This window comes from Erpetoichthys calabaricus, chromosome 10 (genome assembly GCF_900747795.2).
Source record: "Erpetoichthys calabaricus chromosome 10, fErpCal1.3, whole genome shotgun sequence".
NCBI classification, from domain to species: Eukaryota; Metazoa; Chordata; class Cladistia; order Polypteriformes; family Polypteridae; genus Erpetoichthys; species Erpetoichthys calabaricus.
Window position 1 is genome coordinate 61,265,618 of NC_041403.2, and position 16,061 is coordinate 61,281,678.

Genomic DNA, 16,061 nt, shown 5'->3' on the forward strand with positions numbered 1-16,061 from the left:
TGAGGAGCACACGCAGTATTGGCCGGTGCGACCTTAAAGCACCTGGTGCACAGGCTATGGTAAGTGGTGGGCATGAGATATATACATGGTGGGCATGAGATAATAAGTTGTACGCACTAAATTGTTTCCCAGGAAGAAAAAAACACCATATCTCCCCAGGTGCTCCGTACGAGTGAGCAGACGAATATCTGTAAACATAAAGCACGTACCCAAAACCTTACCCCATCCCCCCCAACCACAAGCCTAATCTTAACCATAGTGTAACGGGGTATGCATGGGCATTTTGTGACTGTCGTTCCGGGAAGTACCTGACATACGTCACAGGTATTGCAAGCTGCAGTTAAACCCATCTCCTACCATCCCACACTCCTTTAATAAATAAAAGCCCAGCCATCTGCTTTTTTATATCACCGCGCTATAAGAGCTGAAAGTGACGTCAAACTGAAGTGCCAAAGCCTTGGTAAAGGCGTAATTAGGTAGCCCCAAAGCGCACTTTTGTAATATTTTTATCTAACATTATCTTGTACGTACGTGAAAAATCTCGTACGTACGGGAAAGTATCCTGTACGTACGAGATAAGAGTTATCCCATAATTTTTTCTCACTGTGCGGTTCAGAGCTTCCATAAAAGCGGTATCTTTCAAAAAGAATTTCCTCTGGGAGCAATAAAGGATGTTGCCGATCACGCAAACCCCTCTCTATATGAAATTCTCTTCTTATAATTTGCATACCGATATCAATTGGTCGCTCATTCATGAACGGCGAAGTCATGACTGAATGAATTCCACGCAGGGACACTGATTCAGTATGTGAGCTAATCCTTGTTTACATAGAACAAACCATTAGGATGTGTTGCTATGACAACACATCAAGCAAGAGTTTCGAAAAACCAACAGATCCAGGATCAGGCCAAATTGTCAACAATTACATCCGGCTAAACGAGTAATCCACGTACGAAAAATACCCCATAGAGCTTTTCATTTAGCAGACATCCAGTCATGTCATAAGAAGAAAGTCTGTGATAAAAATACCTTCACATAAAAAAGGAAAACGCAAAGAAAGTTTTTCTAAAATAAAAAAAAACAATAAAAATATTTAATTAATAACTAAAAAAAGAATCAAAATGGATAAGGTGCAAAGATTTTAAAAAGTCACACATAAAAACAAAAAACACATACATACAAAAGTGAAAAAATATTTAAAGAGATCAAGCAAAATGACACCTTTTATTGGCTAACTAGAAAGATTACAATATGCAAGCTTTCGAGGCAACTCAGGCCCCTTCTTCAGGCAAGATGATTACATCTTGCCTGAAGAAGGGGCCTGAGTTGCCTCGAAAGCTTGCATATTGTAATCTTTCTAGTTAGCCAATAAAAGGTGTCATTTTGCTTGGCTTTTCTCTACATTCATAATGGCTAACACGGTACAACACCCTAATACTAAAGAGATCAAGAAATACTAATACAACCAAAAACCCAAACCTTTAAAAACTAGCAACAAAGCCAAAAATAAAAAAGCCCAAGATGAATACAAAAATAGTTTAAAAACTCACAAAATCTAAACCAAAAAAACAAGAGGCAAAAATGGAGCAGGACACTGTGAACTGTTAGGAAGTTACTTCCATTGAATGAGTGGTAAACAAAGATTTTTATTAACCTCAGTGCTGTACCTTGAATTAAATATTATATTGGCAGAACTGCTTGATTGGCAAGAAATAAATTGTTCATATTTCTTCTATGTTACTTCATATATATATATATAACTGCTTCTTTAGTCTGTCTTCTGACAGCATGAAAGAATACTGTTACAGTTGAGGTAAACAGATTCTCCTGAAATGAATGCATGTTGGGGAGAGTTGGGATGTTTTTGTCATCGATTAGAGGATATGATAAGTCAGGGTAATGGCCTCTAATGATCTGTATGTTTCTTTTTTATATATTTCTACATTTTCTAAATTATACTGGATGTGTGATACAAGAACACACACTAATATCTTTCACTCATGTTAACTTCACAAATTATTTTTCTCCATTTGCTTTCGTAAAGTGAGCTTACAGAATTCTCTCCAATTTATATTTCTTAACAAAGATATACAATATTATAGAATCAGTATAGTAATAAACAAAAAGTAAATTTTTCAACAGTGCTTAAGTATTGACTTTATTGTTACTGTAATTTAAGATCCAGGAAATGAACACGTGACAGCTCAGTTTTTAGAGTTTGGTTAATCATTATCACCTTCTTGGCAGTGATGATCATCACATTATTCATAAAGATCTGGGAAAATATAACCACCAGTTTTTAAGCTTGTTGGCAAAGTAATGTGACTAGAAGAGCAAATGAGGCAGCTGGAGCAAGGCACCTGCTGCAGCTGGGGTGATTTACAGAAAAACCGGCACTCTGTAATACAGCAGGGTCTGGGATCCCATCCAAATACCTATACAACATGTCCGACTCCATAACAAAAAATTACTCTGGCAGTCTACTAAACTAGACCAGAAAGTTCCAAAAGGTGATTTGTTTTGTCCTCAGGTTTATCCTTGTCACAAGTAATATATATTTAAACACCAAGTACTTCTAGACAGAATATAGTATGAAATATTGGATGAATTTCAACAACTAATGTTTCAGTGCTGTATCATGTCAAACTGCATGATAAGTTGATTGCATGATTTAGTACAAGAATGTCATGCATAGTTTTTCAATGTACATGGTGACATTTTGATGTAAAGTCAGCTAACATTAAAATATCTATAAAATATAAACCCTATTTCAGACTCTCAGCATAAGTTCAGCACTGCCGAAAGGAAAATTTAGAGAGTGGACTGGCATTATGTGACTTTGACTGAAGACATTGTCACATTTGGTAAGCTGCTCAGTTGTTTGATTGCATTGTTTTAGTGTTTTCCATCCATCCATCCATCATCCAACCCGCTGTATCCTACCTATAGGGGTTTTAGTGTTTTGTTTTTTTTTTGAAAATCCTAAATATAATCCTATTATTAATTTCTTAATCAAAAAGGTTAAGAACCCAAAAAAACAAGAACCAAACCTGTAATAGCAAATTACAAAATTCAGAAAAGCCAAACTTATAGGCCAAGAGACTGCTAAACAAAACAGCAAAATACAAAAAAAACGGGCAAAGAAGGACATGGTTAAAGCTCATTAATGCCACTGAATATCAGGGATTTAAACAGCCCTCAGATACTGCAACACTAATGGCCTCACCTTAGGACTTTTACATAATGAGCTAAAAAAACACTGGGGATCAAAGATGGATAGATAACAATTACAAATTAATTATGAGACAATGTTGACAAAGAAAAAATCAAACATGGCTAAACACAAAACCCAAAGGTATGACCCACAAAAAAAACCATGTCAGCACAGAAACATACTGTTATGTATTAGGTATTGGAGAAGCCTACTTTAAACTCTTAAGTGGTTCTTTGAACACTGAAAAGAGAAGTTAATTTAAATAAAGACAAATTAATATTTTGATCAAGTTAGTTAAAGGGCTTTGGTAAAAAGCTGGCCTACTCCATTCAATATTAGAACATAGCAGTTTAGGTATCCTTCCTGGTTACATTTTTAGGAAACAAATTATATGGCAAATCTTGATCTTGATCTTGATCTTTGTTTGTCCGCGAATGAATTAGAAGAAGAAGCACTAGATGGCAGTAGAGAGACAGCTAAAACATAGGCATTGCATTAAGAATCTCCTCCAGGCTTATACTACTGAAGACTGTAGTACTCCAGTCACACCTCAAAACACAGACATTCAAACTAAACAAATTGTTGTGCTTTAAGTTAACTAATCTTTATATATAATCTTCATTTGGATTTTGATCTTTGTTTGTCTGCGAATTCCACGCATGCGTAGACCACCTTCCAGTTTAGTACGTTGTTGTTACTCACGGATGTCAACAATGTGCCAGAATAACGAAAGGGGTGGTGGACAGTGTTATGCTGGTTAGCTCCTGAGGCCTGGTTAGAGAATGAGATTGCCAAAGATAAAAGGTACGTGCCTACGTAACATATGAATGAAAGTACTAGGGTGTTGTACCGTGTTAGCCATTATGAATGTAGAGAAAAGCCAAGCAAAATAACACCTTTTATTGGCTAACTGAAAAGATTACAATATGCAAGCTTTCGAGGCAACTCAGGCCCCTTCTTCAGACATCTTGCCTGAAGAAGGGGCCTGAGTTGCCTCGAAAGCTTGCATATTGTAATCTTTTCAGTTAGCCAATAAAAGGTGTCATTGTGCTTGGCTTTTCTCTATATGAATGAAAGAAAGACAGTGGGTAAAATGAATGACAACGCAACAGCACGTTCCGGAAATTATTATTGTTACGTTGTAGACGGCGAGTGCTGCGTGTCTCACAGTTGTACCCTGGCTTGCTCACATGTCAGTGAAGTGATCCCTACTTATGCTTTAAGGAGCCTGGATACCTATGTGTCCCCCTTTCATAACCATTGCTCCGTGTATATTGCCTTACTCTTTGGATTGCCACAAAGCAACCTGCGAGATTGGAGAAAAGTTGAGAAGAGATCGTGAGAGGAAACGACAGCGTCGTGAAAACGAGACGAAGTGTGAATGGAGAGAAGCAGAAAGGCTCCTACACCACCACATAATTACTATTCGGACAGTGATTCTGAGTAGGCCGTTCCTATCGAATCAATGTCCAAGGGTTTTGTTTTGTAATTTTGTTTCCCTTATAAAAAATCATAATGCTGTGCGACAAAGGGCCCAGTTCACGACTGGCAGCTGCGTTTAAACAGGAAGCCCTTCACAAACAACTTTAACACGCGCAACGTAGTTGGGCGTACATGGCTCGTATATATATATATATATATATATACAGTAATCCCTCCTCCATCTCGGGGGTTGCGTTCCAGAGCCACCCGCGAAATAAGAAAATCCGCGAAGTAGAAACCATATGTTTATATGGTTATTTTTATATTGTCATGCTTGGGTCACAGATTTGCGCAGAAACACAGGAGGTTATAGAGAGACAGGAACATTATTCAAACACTGCAAACAAACATTTGTCTCTTTTTCAAAAGTTTAAACTGTGCTCCATGACAAGACAGAGATGACAGTTCAGTCTCACAATTAAAAGAATGCAAACATATCTTCCTCTTCAAAGGAGCAAACAAATCAATAGGGCTGTTTGGCTTGTAAGTATGCGAAGCACCGCGGCACAAAGCTGTTGAAGGCGGCAGCTCACACCCCCTCCGTCAGGAGCAGAGAGAGAGAGAGAGAGAGAGAGAGAGAGACAGATAAAAAAATCAATACGTGCCCTTTGAGCTTTTAAGTATGCGAAGCACCGTGCAGCATACTTAAAAGCTGCACACAGAAGGTAGCAACGTGAAGATAATCTTTCAGCATTTTTAGACGAGCGTCCGTATCGTCTAGGTGTGCGAACAGCCCCCCTGCTCACACCCCCTACGTCAGGATCACAGATAGTCAGCGCAAGAGAGAGAAAGAAAAGTAAGCTGGGTAGCTTCTCAGCCATCTGCCAATAGCGTCCCTTGTATGAAATCAACTGGGCAAACCAACTGAGGAAGCATGTACCAGAAATTAAAAGACCCATTGTCCTCAGAAACCCGCGAAGCAGCGAAAAATCCGCGATATATATTTAAATATGCTTACATATAAAATCCGCGATGGAGTGAAGCCGCGAAAGGCGAAGCGCGATATAGCGAGGGATTACTGTATATATATATATATATATATATATATATATATATATATATATAATCCAACGTCTCTCTGTCTATCCGCTTTTCATGAGAGAATCGGGTATAATTTACTTGAACATTCTACTTGATTTTATGACTTCTCTCATCGCGCTAAGTACCATAGTTCGCTTGTGGTATCGATTTATTTGCGCGAATACAGGAGAGCGGCTGTAGGCCGAGCGGAATGGTGGCAGGGCCCTCCTCAGTCATGTGCCAGCCTCGGTTCGAGTTGCTCTACCTCTCGTCCTGACTTTCATGTGGTAGCAAGGAGGATAGAAACATACAGTACATAAATCCTGAACAAAAATAGCAATGTGCCAATATTTTAAGCTCCTTTACAGTTTTTTTAAATCATCAAAATAATTGCAGGAACAAATTTCTTAGAAAAAAGCCAAAAGAGACAACAAAAGTGCACTAAATCCCAACACTGAACAGGAAATGGTGACCAAAGCATAAAGTAAGTGAGTACAGAAGGGCTAGGCAAAAACGAAGTCGTAAGTCCAAGGTAAATTTAAAAACCAAAAACCTGTGGGCATAGGAATGCTCAAGAAACAAGGCCAGAAATGACAGAACATTTATACACGATAACAAATCAACGAAGCCTTTTGCAGCCGGAGGTGATGACCAGTTCAGTGGCAGCATGGTCATGGGCCTAGACTAGACTAATACATAGTAGTGCTCAGATTTTGAGGTGTTAGTGACATGCATGTGTAAGCATTGCTACCAGTTTTAGAATTTGATGAGACCCTTCTTCATTTTATACTTATGTATCAAGCTTGGTAACATTTTAAACTCCTTCGTTTTATTTTTTTAACATTAATTTAAGTTTTAATCTGTTTGTATACTTTCATTTTACTTTCAAATTATCCAAAGAATGTACACTGTGCTTGCTGATTATGTCTTTAGTCATCGTCACAGTTGGTGACTAGTTTCTACATCCTTAGAAGAACAAAGATAAGTGTGTACTCATTAAAAACCTTCCTATGAGACAAATGGCCAGTTTCCTTTTAATATCATACAATTTCTTCCAAATGCACTTCATCACATCTTTACTAATCTTTTGATTTATTCCATAAGATTTCCATCTGTACCGATTTGTGGTCCAAGATACACATAATTTTTGACTGTTTTAAGTTTTGTTTGATCCTTTGCAATCATTGTTGTCTTTACAAAGCTGTTGAATGTGGCCTTCACCGTATTCAAATTCATTTTGCGTCCAGCCTTTTTACTTACATCTCAGAGTTGATGAATTCAAAGCTGCAGTTCTTCAGGGTTGTTGGCAACACTGTTGACGTTATCAGAAAATCATAAATGGCCAATGTAGGCTTCATTTATTTTTACTTTTCTTGCCATAAAAACCTCTTTCAGGGTTGCTGTATGCAAATTTGAAATTGTTACGTTCACTCGATTATGTATCAAAGTGCTTCTGACATTTTGAACAGTATGAGTGCCTGCTTTTGCTGTGTTGAAATTTTAGGCATTCATTCAAATGTGCAATATTAATTGAAAAAATATGCATTGGTGAAAGATTTTTCTTTTGACAGACAATGGCATTGTGTTCACTGAGGAATGTAAGCAATCCACCTACATGCAGCTGAATTAACTTCATATAATGGAATCAGTAATCTAGAATATACGCAACATTGTTAGAATGGATGAATTAACAAATTATGATGAATAGGATTTAAAATGAATTTACTACAATACCCTTTTGCACAGTAACTCAAGTAAGTGGAATGTTTTGGAAGGGCCTGAATGTCGAGTCCACAGGGCAAAGCTACTTTTTCTAAAACTCCCAACTGTACAATAATAAAAATGAAAATAAATGGAGAGGGTCATGAAATGCAGTTGTTGTTGAATAATTAATTAATGGAGATGTCTTCTGAAAATGTATTTTTAATAGAAAAATTGTAGTACTAGGGTGTTGTACCGTGTTAGCCATTATGAATGTAGAGAAAAGCCAAGCAAAATGACCCCTTTTATTGGCTAACTAAAAAGATTACAATATGCAAGCTTTCGAGGCAACTCAGGCCCCTTCTTCAGGCAAGATGTAATCAATAACAGTGATTTACTATAAATAATATAATGCACCAGTATACTTTTCATCTAGGATGAGGATAACATGTAGCTTTCAAAGTGCTTTTGGCTGGCTTGGAAAAATAAAGAAAAAATATTTATTTTTAAATGTTTGGAAAGTTTTATATAACAAATCACGAGAGACTTCTTAGCTTTTCTTTTCATTCAGAATAATGACAGTCTCAAATATTACAAAGAATATTTTATTGAAACCAAAAAGGCTTTGAAGAAAAAGTAACAATAGAATAAAAATAATTTTAAAAAGGAACAAAAACAATGATAACCTATTGTTCCACATGACTGTCCTGTACAAGCCCTTGCCCTGGCTATCCAGTGGCGTGTTATTTCCATATCTGTGTCCTTTTTAAATGTTCCAAGTACTCCTTTTTGTCTCTTCTCATATCTCTCTCTCTCTCTCTGTCTGAAGCTGTTTTGAACTTTTCCCAGCTACTTTTCCACCGAGCCTAAGGTTAACATTTAAGCCACTCATAAAAGTTCAAGATCACCTATCAAAATTCCAAGGTCGCTAGGTCAAAATACACTTAAGTGGTCCCTGAAATAAGTAACCCCAAGCCAACCCTTACAGTTAAAAATGCAGTAGGAACTTGTTATGCGTTTCTGTTATCACTTAATGATCTGAAGAATTTTGCTTGACCTTTTGAAAGTTGCCCATTATCTCTCCTTAACTCTGGTGCCCTCAAATGATTTACTTCATTACTGTTTTGATTGATTGGACTTAAAATTCCTTCCTGGCTCTTGCCTATAAAAATGACAATGCAGAGCAGTTCTAAAATTATGGGTGTACATTTAACTTTTTTTCATATTTTTTATACGCTTTGTGATGGACATCATAGATGGACTGACATCTCAACCAGGATGGATGGTGCTATGTTACCTGACGAGGAGGCATTTATGGATGAACAACATGGATGGATGTTCATTCCGGTTGGGGTGGTTCCCTTTCCCAGCTGGAAGGTTGACAAAGTGGATGGATGGAGGATGGCTGTGTTTGTGGAGCATGTGTTCCCCAGTCCATTGGGAGGCAGCATTCTCCTAGCATAGTTCCTATCTGGACATCCGACAGGCTGCATGGGAGTTGTAGTCCTGGAGGGTCATCCTGCTGGGGTCCCTGAAGGGCCACTAGATAGTGCTGTTGGGAGGAGACTCCCCATTTTGGGTGGAGGTTCCGCCTAAACCAGAAGTGCTTCTTGGAGGCAATATCGTTGCACCAGAAGTACTCGCAGGTTCAGCTTAAAAGAAGCTTCTCACACCTCACCCAGATAAGGACAGTGCTTACCTAGAAGCTTTAGGGGAGGGAAAGAAGGAAATGGGCATTGTGTTTTTTGTGAAGAAGCCTGTATCAATATATTTTGTTTAAAAATAGGCTTGATTTGATCCCAGGGCCTGTGTGGGTGAAGTTGTGTTTGGGATTTGGGACTCTGTTACATTCCCTACAGGCCACAGCTTCGAAATGTGTCCTTTCCACACCTGCCAACCTCTTGGCACTCAGGTAAGCCATTTCATTAAATATTGTGCAAATGTATTTTTTGAAATAAAGAAGGCTTTTCATCTAGTTTCAAGTTATAATGAAAGCACCTCAGACATTTAGGGGGCAGTTTGTAAACAGCTGTTTTCCTACTGGTGCTGTCTTAACTGAATCATGAACATCAAGCACACAGAGAGCGCCAGAACCAGTTATAAATTGGCGTATAGTTACTCTTACCATATAACAGTTTGAAAAAGTACATCTTGGTTTTATAAATCAAACCGTAATTGTTAATTCAAGCAGTCATGAGATCATACTGCTGTAACGAGATGCTTCTTAACTTATCTCAGTTAGAAGTGGTGCTTACACTCCTGTCAATATTAGTCTACTCAAATTATGTTGAAAATCACCACCGTACTGCAATAGAGATCTTTAGATCATTTAAGAATCCACTGCTGGTGCTACTTGTACCAGAGAAGGTGCTGACAGGCTTTATTCCAAGAAGAAATGAGTCACTTCAGCACAGCTGCTTAACATTACACTCCAGACTCATTAATTGACCTTCACAGTACAATCACATTGATGTCTTCAGCTTCACACATGTCAGCTAGCTTTGTTGTTAGTTAGGCTCAGCCACTTCAGTGCCCTTTATGAGAATTAATTTAGGTTGTCCAAAACTCGTTTGTTAGTCTCTGACAAGCTCCAAACTCTAAGATCCATCCTTAAGCATGTTATGAAAAAAAGCAGCCACCAGGAGTGATTGAAGGGTGTTAAAAGTTTTACCTTGAAGATTTCATTGCATTACATGAGACGGTAGATTCTGTTTCTGACACGATCTTTCATTCACTGTCATTCTTTAAAGAACACTACCAGTGTTACCATAGCATATGAGAAATCCAGCTTTAAATGTACAACATTACCACAAGACTTCCCGGTGGCCAGTGATCCACTTGAAGCAAATAGGTGTTGCTGTACAAATCCCAACACTTTGTTTATCTGAAGTGCTTACAAAATGTGATGGTAATCTCACAGTATTTGTACAGCAAACACCACAAAGTAGAATGGTGGTACATACAGTAGGTCAGCATTTCCCAGCCTCGTTCCTGGGGGCACACTGTGGCTGCAAGTTTTTGTTCCAACCAGATTCCTAATCAGTGACAAAACCTGATAGCACTGATCTCACTTAATTGGCTGGTATTATTTTTCTTTTATTCTACATTCAGAAAAGCACAAAAGCATTATTTTGACATTTATAAGACATTCAGAAATACTTCTGCTTTTGCTATAGATTTAAATGCTTAACTCTCTTTTGTTGATTTCATCATATTTTGCCCTTTCTCTGTGCAGTTTTTCCCCTTTGTTGTATCTTATTAATGACAATTAAAACTAAGCAGAGCAGACATGCTGGCAAAACAACATTAAATAATCAAAGGCTGCAACTACTTTGGCGTCAGACCCACTAATTAGTAAATAATGGATTAATTAAACAATTAGAACACCTAGAAAAGTAGAATGAAAATCAAGATGAAAATATTGTTAAAAAGAAAAAAATACATTATTCCCATATAACTGCTTGGTACATTTTAATATATATATATATATATTTTTTACTAAACTTGGTTTTCTAATTTCTATATTGTTCCCAAAACACAGAATTTGAGAAATAACACATCACTTAATTAGCCCAGGAGTCCAATTAAAAACAGAAGCTGGTTGGAACAAAAACCTGCAGCCACAGTGGGTCCCCAGGACCGAGGTAGGGAAACACTGCAGTAGGTCATGTAACTGAATACAACTAAAGACGGATAAACAGTTTTTGTAGTCTTTGTATCTTTATGTACAAACTGATGAAAGAATGCACATTTGTAACTTTGCTTAACATTCACTTGCTCTCTGTCTCCCTTCCATGCTCTCCCAGTCCCACTCTCTGTTTTCTAATGCGTCTCCAAGAATACAATACAGTGAGGTCCCCAGGCATGTCAGCAGGGGCTATGTGCAACTTTGAAAAGAATGAGGTCCATGCTGTTTTAACCTTTGACTATCATGCCCTCGGCTACTGTGATTTTTATGTTAAAGCTTGACTTATCTTAAACAATTGGTTAAATTTACTCAAAAATCTGTAGTACTCACCTTGCGCTTTGACATCATCTACTGCTGGGCATGGCGTTTTTACGGTTACTTCAGATGCTCTAGATCGCCTGCCTGTATTATCTACTGCCCACAATCTAAACCTGGGAGAGAAAAAAATGTAAAACATAATGTAATAGTTCCAACAGAGCATCATTTTAATGCACAACACAACAAAACTGGACTTTTATAATTTGTGTTAACATAGGAGACCTCTCCATGTATTGTTTTGGTGTATCATATTGTATATTGAGACAATGAGGACAGGCATCCACAATAGGTGACATTCTGTAATTTGTCAATCTTACCATTTCTAGTTAACAAACATCTGCCACAAAACTCATGCAGAATATTTTCCTGATCACAAGGTAGAAGTAAATAATCGTTCATCATGTATAAAATTAAAACACAGTAGGAATTTTATAAGAAAAAAATCATATCTTTAAATTTAATTGTGTGACTTCAAACATTCATTTAATGGTGAAATTACATTTTGGATGTACAGTAACAATGCTGTTGTGGGATTTGATGAACACCATTTATTTCAAGCTCTTAAAACGCTTTTTCAGATGAGTGCACCATCCAAAATATCTGAAACTATCAATACTTTTACATGTTAGAGATATTACATGGCAGTAAATTAGTAGGAATTCTGAACCTTCATTTTCAAATGAAACGCCATTTATTTCACAATGGCCCTGGATAGGATTTATTTTTTGTACAATACTTCATAATCACATAAAAAATAGTATACAAGGAAAAAGACCCCAAAGGTCATTAAACAGTAAGACCTGAAACTTTACATACATACACAATTTATTATAAATAATAAACATTGTGAGTTAGTTTCTGTTTACTGCTTTAAAAATGGACAGACATCATAAGTATATTTGACAAAAATTAGGAAATCAATACATATAAAGTATAAAGTTACTAAAAGAAAAACTTTATAGTAGAGTCTGCAAGGGTCTGCTTCACTCACCTGACCCTACATTATTAGCCATGCTATTCATAGCTCCTAAACAAAAGAAAAACACTCAAAGCACAAAACAGTTCAAAAAGAAAGTGCGAAAGTCCCACATTTACAAGGAAGTAATTTCTAACAAAAACATAAACAAAAATAATTTTAAAATATTAGAGTTTGGCTTTCAAAAAAATCATAAGACTTTTAAATGTCTATGTGTTATTGACTCCTTTTTATAATCGCCTCCATGATGTCACACACCTAAGCACACACATTGCACAATAACTGTGTATGGGCACAATGTTTATCATGACAATATCACATCTGAAATGGCATCTAAAAATGTGGAAAAAAGGGGTACTGCCAGTGATTAAACAAGAAAACAAAAAAATAATCAGATAAATATGCATATCTGAATATGGGCTCACTGGTAGTCAGCCGTGACTCTCTTTTATTAGTAGTACTGAAGAGTCAAAGTAATGTTACTGTTACAAAGCATCCAAAAACTAACTATTGTTACAATAAAATGCTACTTTTTGAAGAAATATTTTCGACTGCCAGATTAAGTCATATAAAGTAGACTAATAAAGCATAGACAGAGGTCATGGAATACTAACAATGACTTGAGATGTACAGTAATTTAAAATAATTTACCTGAGAACATTGTTCTTATTACCTTTTCAAAATAATGTTAATCTTATGCATTTATAAATGTTTATTTTCTATATATATATATATATATATATATATATATATATATATATATATATGAGTAGTTATTAATTTTGTCTTTATAATTTCAGCATAATGAAAATAATAATAAAAAGTAATTTTAATTATTTCCAATCATCTGACATTAATCAGCATTTTGAAGTTATTTATGATGTTATGGTTGCTGCTTGTGTGGCCTTGCATCTCCATCTAGTGGTCATCTTTACAAGATACAGGACATTGTTGTTATTGTTATTATTAAAACGAAATGCAAATATATTTTTAACAAAAAATAATAAAGAAGAAAAGAGCTTTTAGTGCCTTGTGAATGTCCATTGCAAAACAGGTCATAACTGTGTTTCTATTTTACTGTATTTCATATTGAATCACACTCCATACTACATACAAAGAGAATTTTCCTTAACCTAACAACACATTATTTGAAGTGATACTGGATTTCCCTAAATTAAATCGTCACTTTCTGCAGAATTTCCCTTAAGGTTTCTTGGTGGCATAGTGCACAGGTAACATTGGTTGAGAAAGTACTAATAAAACATCTTGGGGTCATTTTGTTATGAGGTTGAGATGTTATCTTATTAGATCTTTACATCTTATCTTATTGCTAAAAAGGAATCAGAAAAGGGACATAGAAAAACTTTAAATATATACTCATATTATAATGTATATGATATTAAATATCATGGAACACTTTGAGTACCTTCCACAATTACAAAAAATGAGACTGTATCTCCAAAACTGACGACAGGCTTTCAAGAGTCCAGTGGAAACCTTCTACATATAGGTGTATAGGGTCATTTTTCTTACATATTATTTGCATGTGCTAATCAACATGCAAACGTCGCCAATCTCTAGCACCATGATTAGTGAGTATAAATACCTTATCTCAAAATTGATGTCTGCAAAATAGATGGCATTTCTCACAAAAAAGAACATTAAAGATAATATGTATTTTGCAAGAAGACACATTTAACATACAAGAAGTGTGTGAAAATGTCAAAAAGACCAATACTGAACTTGCCCTTAGTTCTAAAAGATTTGTTTGATTGTAATTCTGGCACATCTCAGCCCTCAACGACTGTAGTATCTACTGTCTAACATCTCACTATGGGGCTTTTCAGCCGGGAAAGGGGCTCCAGTCAGGATACAAGAGTTAAAGAATAGCTCCATACATAAAGACATTTTGGTGTAGAACATGCTGTCCCCTGACAAAATCCTGAAGTTGTCAGCTATATTACGGAAGAGTGGCAACAACTTGCCTGAATAGGTGATATCCATTTTGATGAGTGGTAATGAAGAGTCCCTGCTATACTGGAAACAGGCAGCAGCAATTCTGGTGAAGAATAACAGTACATAGCTACAGTGACATGATACTATTTGAAAGGAGACTCTAAGTGAAACTATGAAGGTTTTATGTAACCATACCCTAGGCAGCCTACGGCATATGCTTCCATGTCTTTGTTGTTACTATTGGATGGACTCAGAAAGAGCAAGCTATTTAGTTGGTTGCATCACTGGAGGCAGTAGCTCTGGTTATGCTAAAAAATGTTACAGTTGAAGAAAAACTTTCTAGAGACGGAGACACTCAGAACAGCATTGTAATGGAGGTTCAGATGGAGTTAATTAGTCATATGATTACAGCAGCAGCTGAACAGCAAAATGTAATGCATAGTACAGCACCTCAGTACCTTCACATAGCCAAGGAAACATTTGTTTGGGGTCTCACACCTCCAGCTCTTGTGCAACAGGTCCATTCTGCTAGGCCAGCAACACTGGGGCATCTGGCTGGAGACATGACCCTGGACTGAAGGAGGGAGCTTAGGTGCACCGTTTAGAGGTAGACCTGCATCCCATGGTCACATCAGCTGTTATCCACAATATCTCTCTCTCTCTCTATATATATATCCTCTTTAATAAAATCCCTGTGTGCGTCCAGGTGTCCGTGTGTGTGTGTCTTCTGGTGAAGTGCGCATGCGCGGGGCACGGTGTGATGCGCGATATTACTGTCAGAGAAAATTACAGGCGTTTTATGGAAACACAAACCAGTATTACTGCGAGAAGAAATTAAAGGTACACAATACAGTGACGTATATTACAGCCACATACAAGCCAGTATTACTGTCAGAGAAAATTAAAGGCATATTACCGACGCGCATGCCTGTATTACCGCCAGAGAAAATTAAAGGTATATTACGGACATACAAGACAGTATTACTGTCACAGAAAATTAAAGACACCACAATACACGGCAGCAGCCCATGAAGAACGGTCAGCTCAGCAACTAAACATCAACAAAAGAAAGGCTGAAAGACAAAGAAAAAATACGACCAACAAACAGAATGAGGTCAAGGTCCCTTGCCATTTAATATAGACTGTTCCAACTAATGTTTATGCACTACTGTTCTAGCGCCCGTTATTGTAACGGGTTTAATGACTAGTATATATATAAAATGTTTTTCTGTATGTCTGTCCTTTTTTCATGAGAGAACTACTTAATGGATTTAGATCAGGTTTTTTGCTATAATTTGCTTGAACATTCCGGTTGATTTTGTGACTTTGCGCTGAGTATCATAGTTCACTTGCAGCCGCAATTTATAATGCACGAATCGAAGAGAGAGGCTGAGGGCCGAGGGGAGGGGCAGGCGGGGCCATCCTCACTCACGCGCCAGGCTCCGTTCAAGTCGGGTCTGTATGTCTGTCCACTTTTCATGAGAGAACTACTTAATGGATTTAGATCAGATTGTTTCCTATAATTTGTTTGAACATTCCGGTTCATTTTTCGACTTCTCTCATTGCGTTAAGTATCATAGTTCGCTTGCGTTCAGGGCCCTGACTTCCAAGACAGAGCTCAGCTGAACCTTTGCAGTGGTACCCATGGTTCCAGGAAGGTTCAGTTGTCTAGCTGCTTTCCCAAAGAAAGTTCTCAACTAGTACC

The 16,061-nt window shown here is 37.1% G+C and overlaps 1 protein-coding gene across 3 annotated transcripts in view; it reads right to left on the reverse strand.

The window, feature by feature from the left end:
* astn1 (astrotactin 1) overlaps positions 1-16,061 on the reverse strand; it is a 1,266,263-nt gene that overhangs the window by 38,127 nt on the left and 1,212,075 nt on the right. For all 3 annotated transcript variants that reach the window (XM_051933197.1, XM_028811318.2, XM_028811317.2), the window contains one exon: positions 11,437-11,537. In XM_051933197.1, coding sequence (XP_051789157.1) covers positions 11,437-11,537 — 101 coding nt within the window. The remainder of the gene's footprint in view (positions 1-11,436; positions 11,538-16,061) is intronic.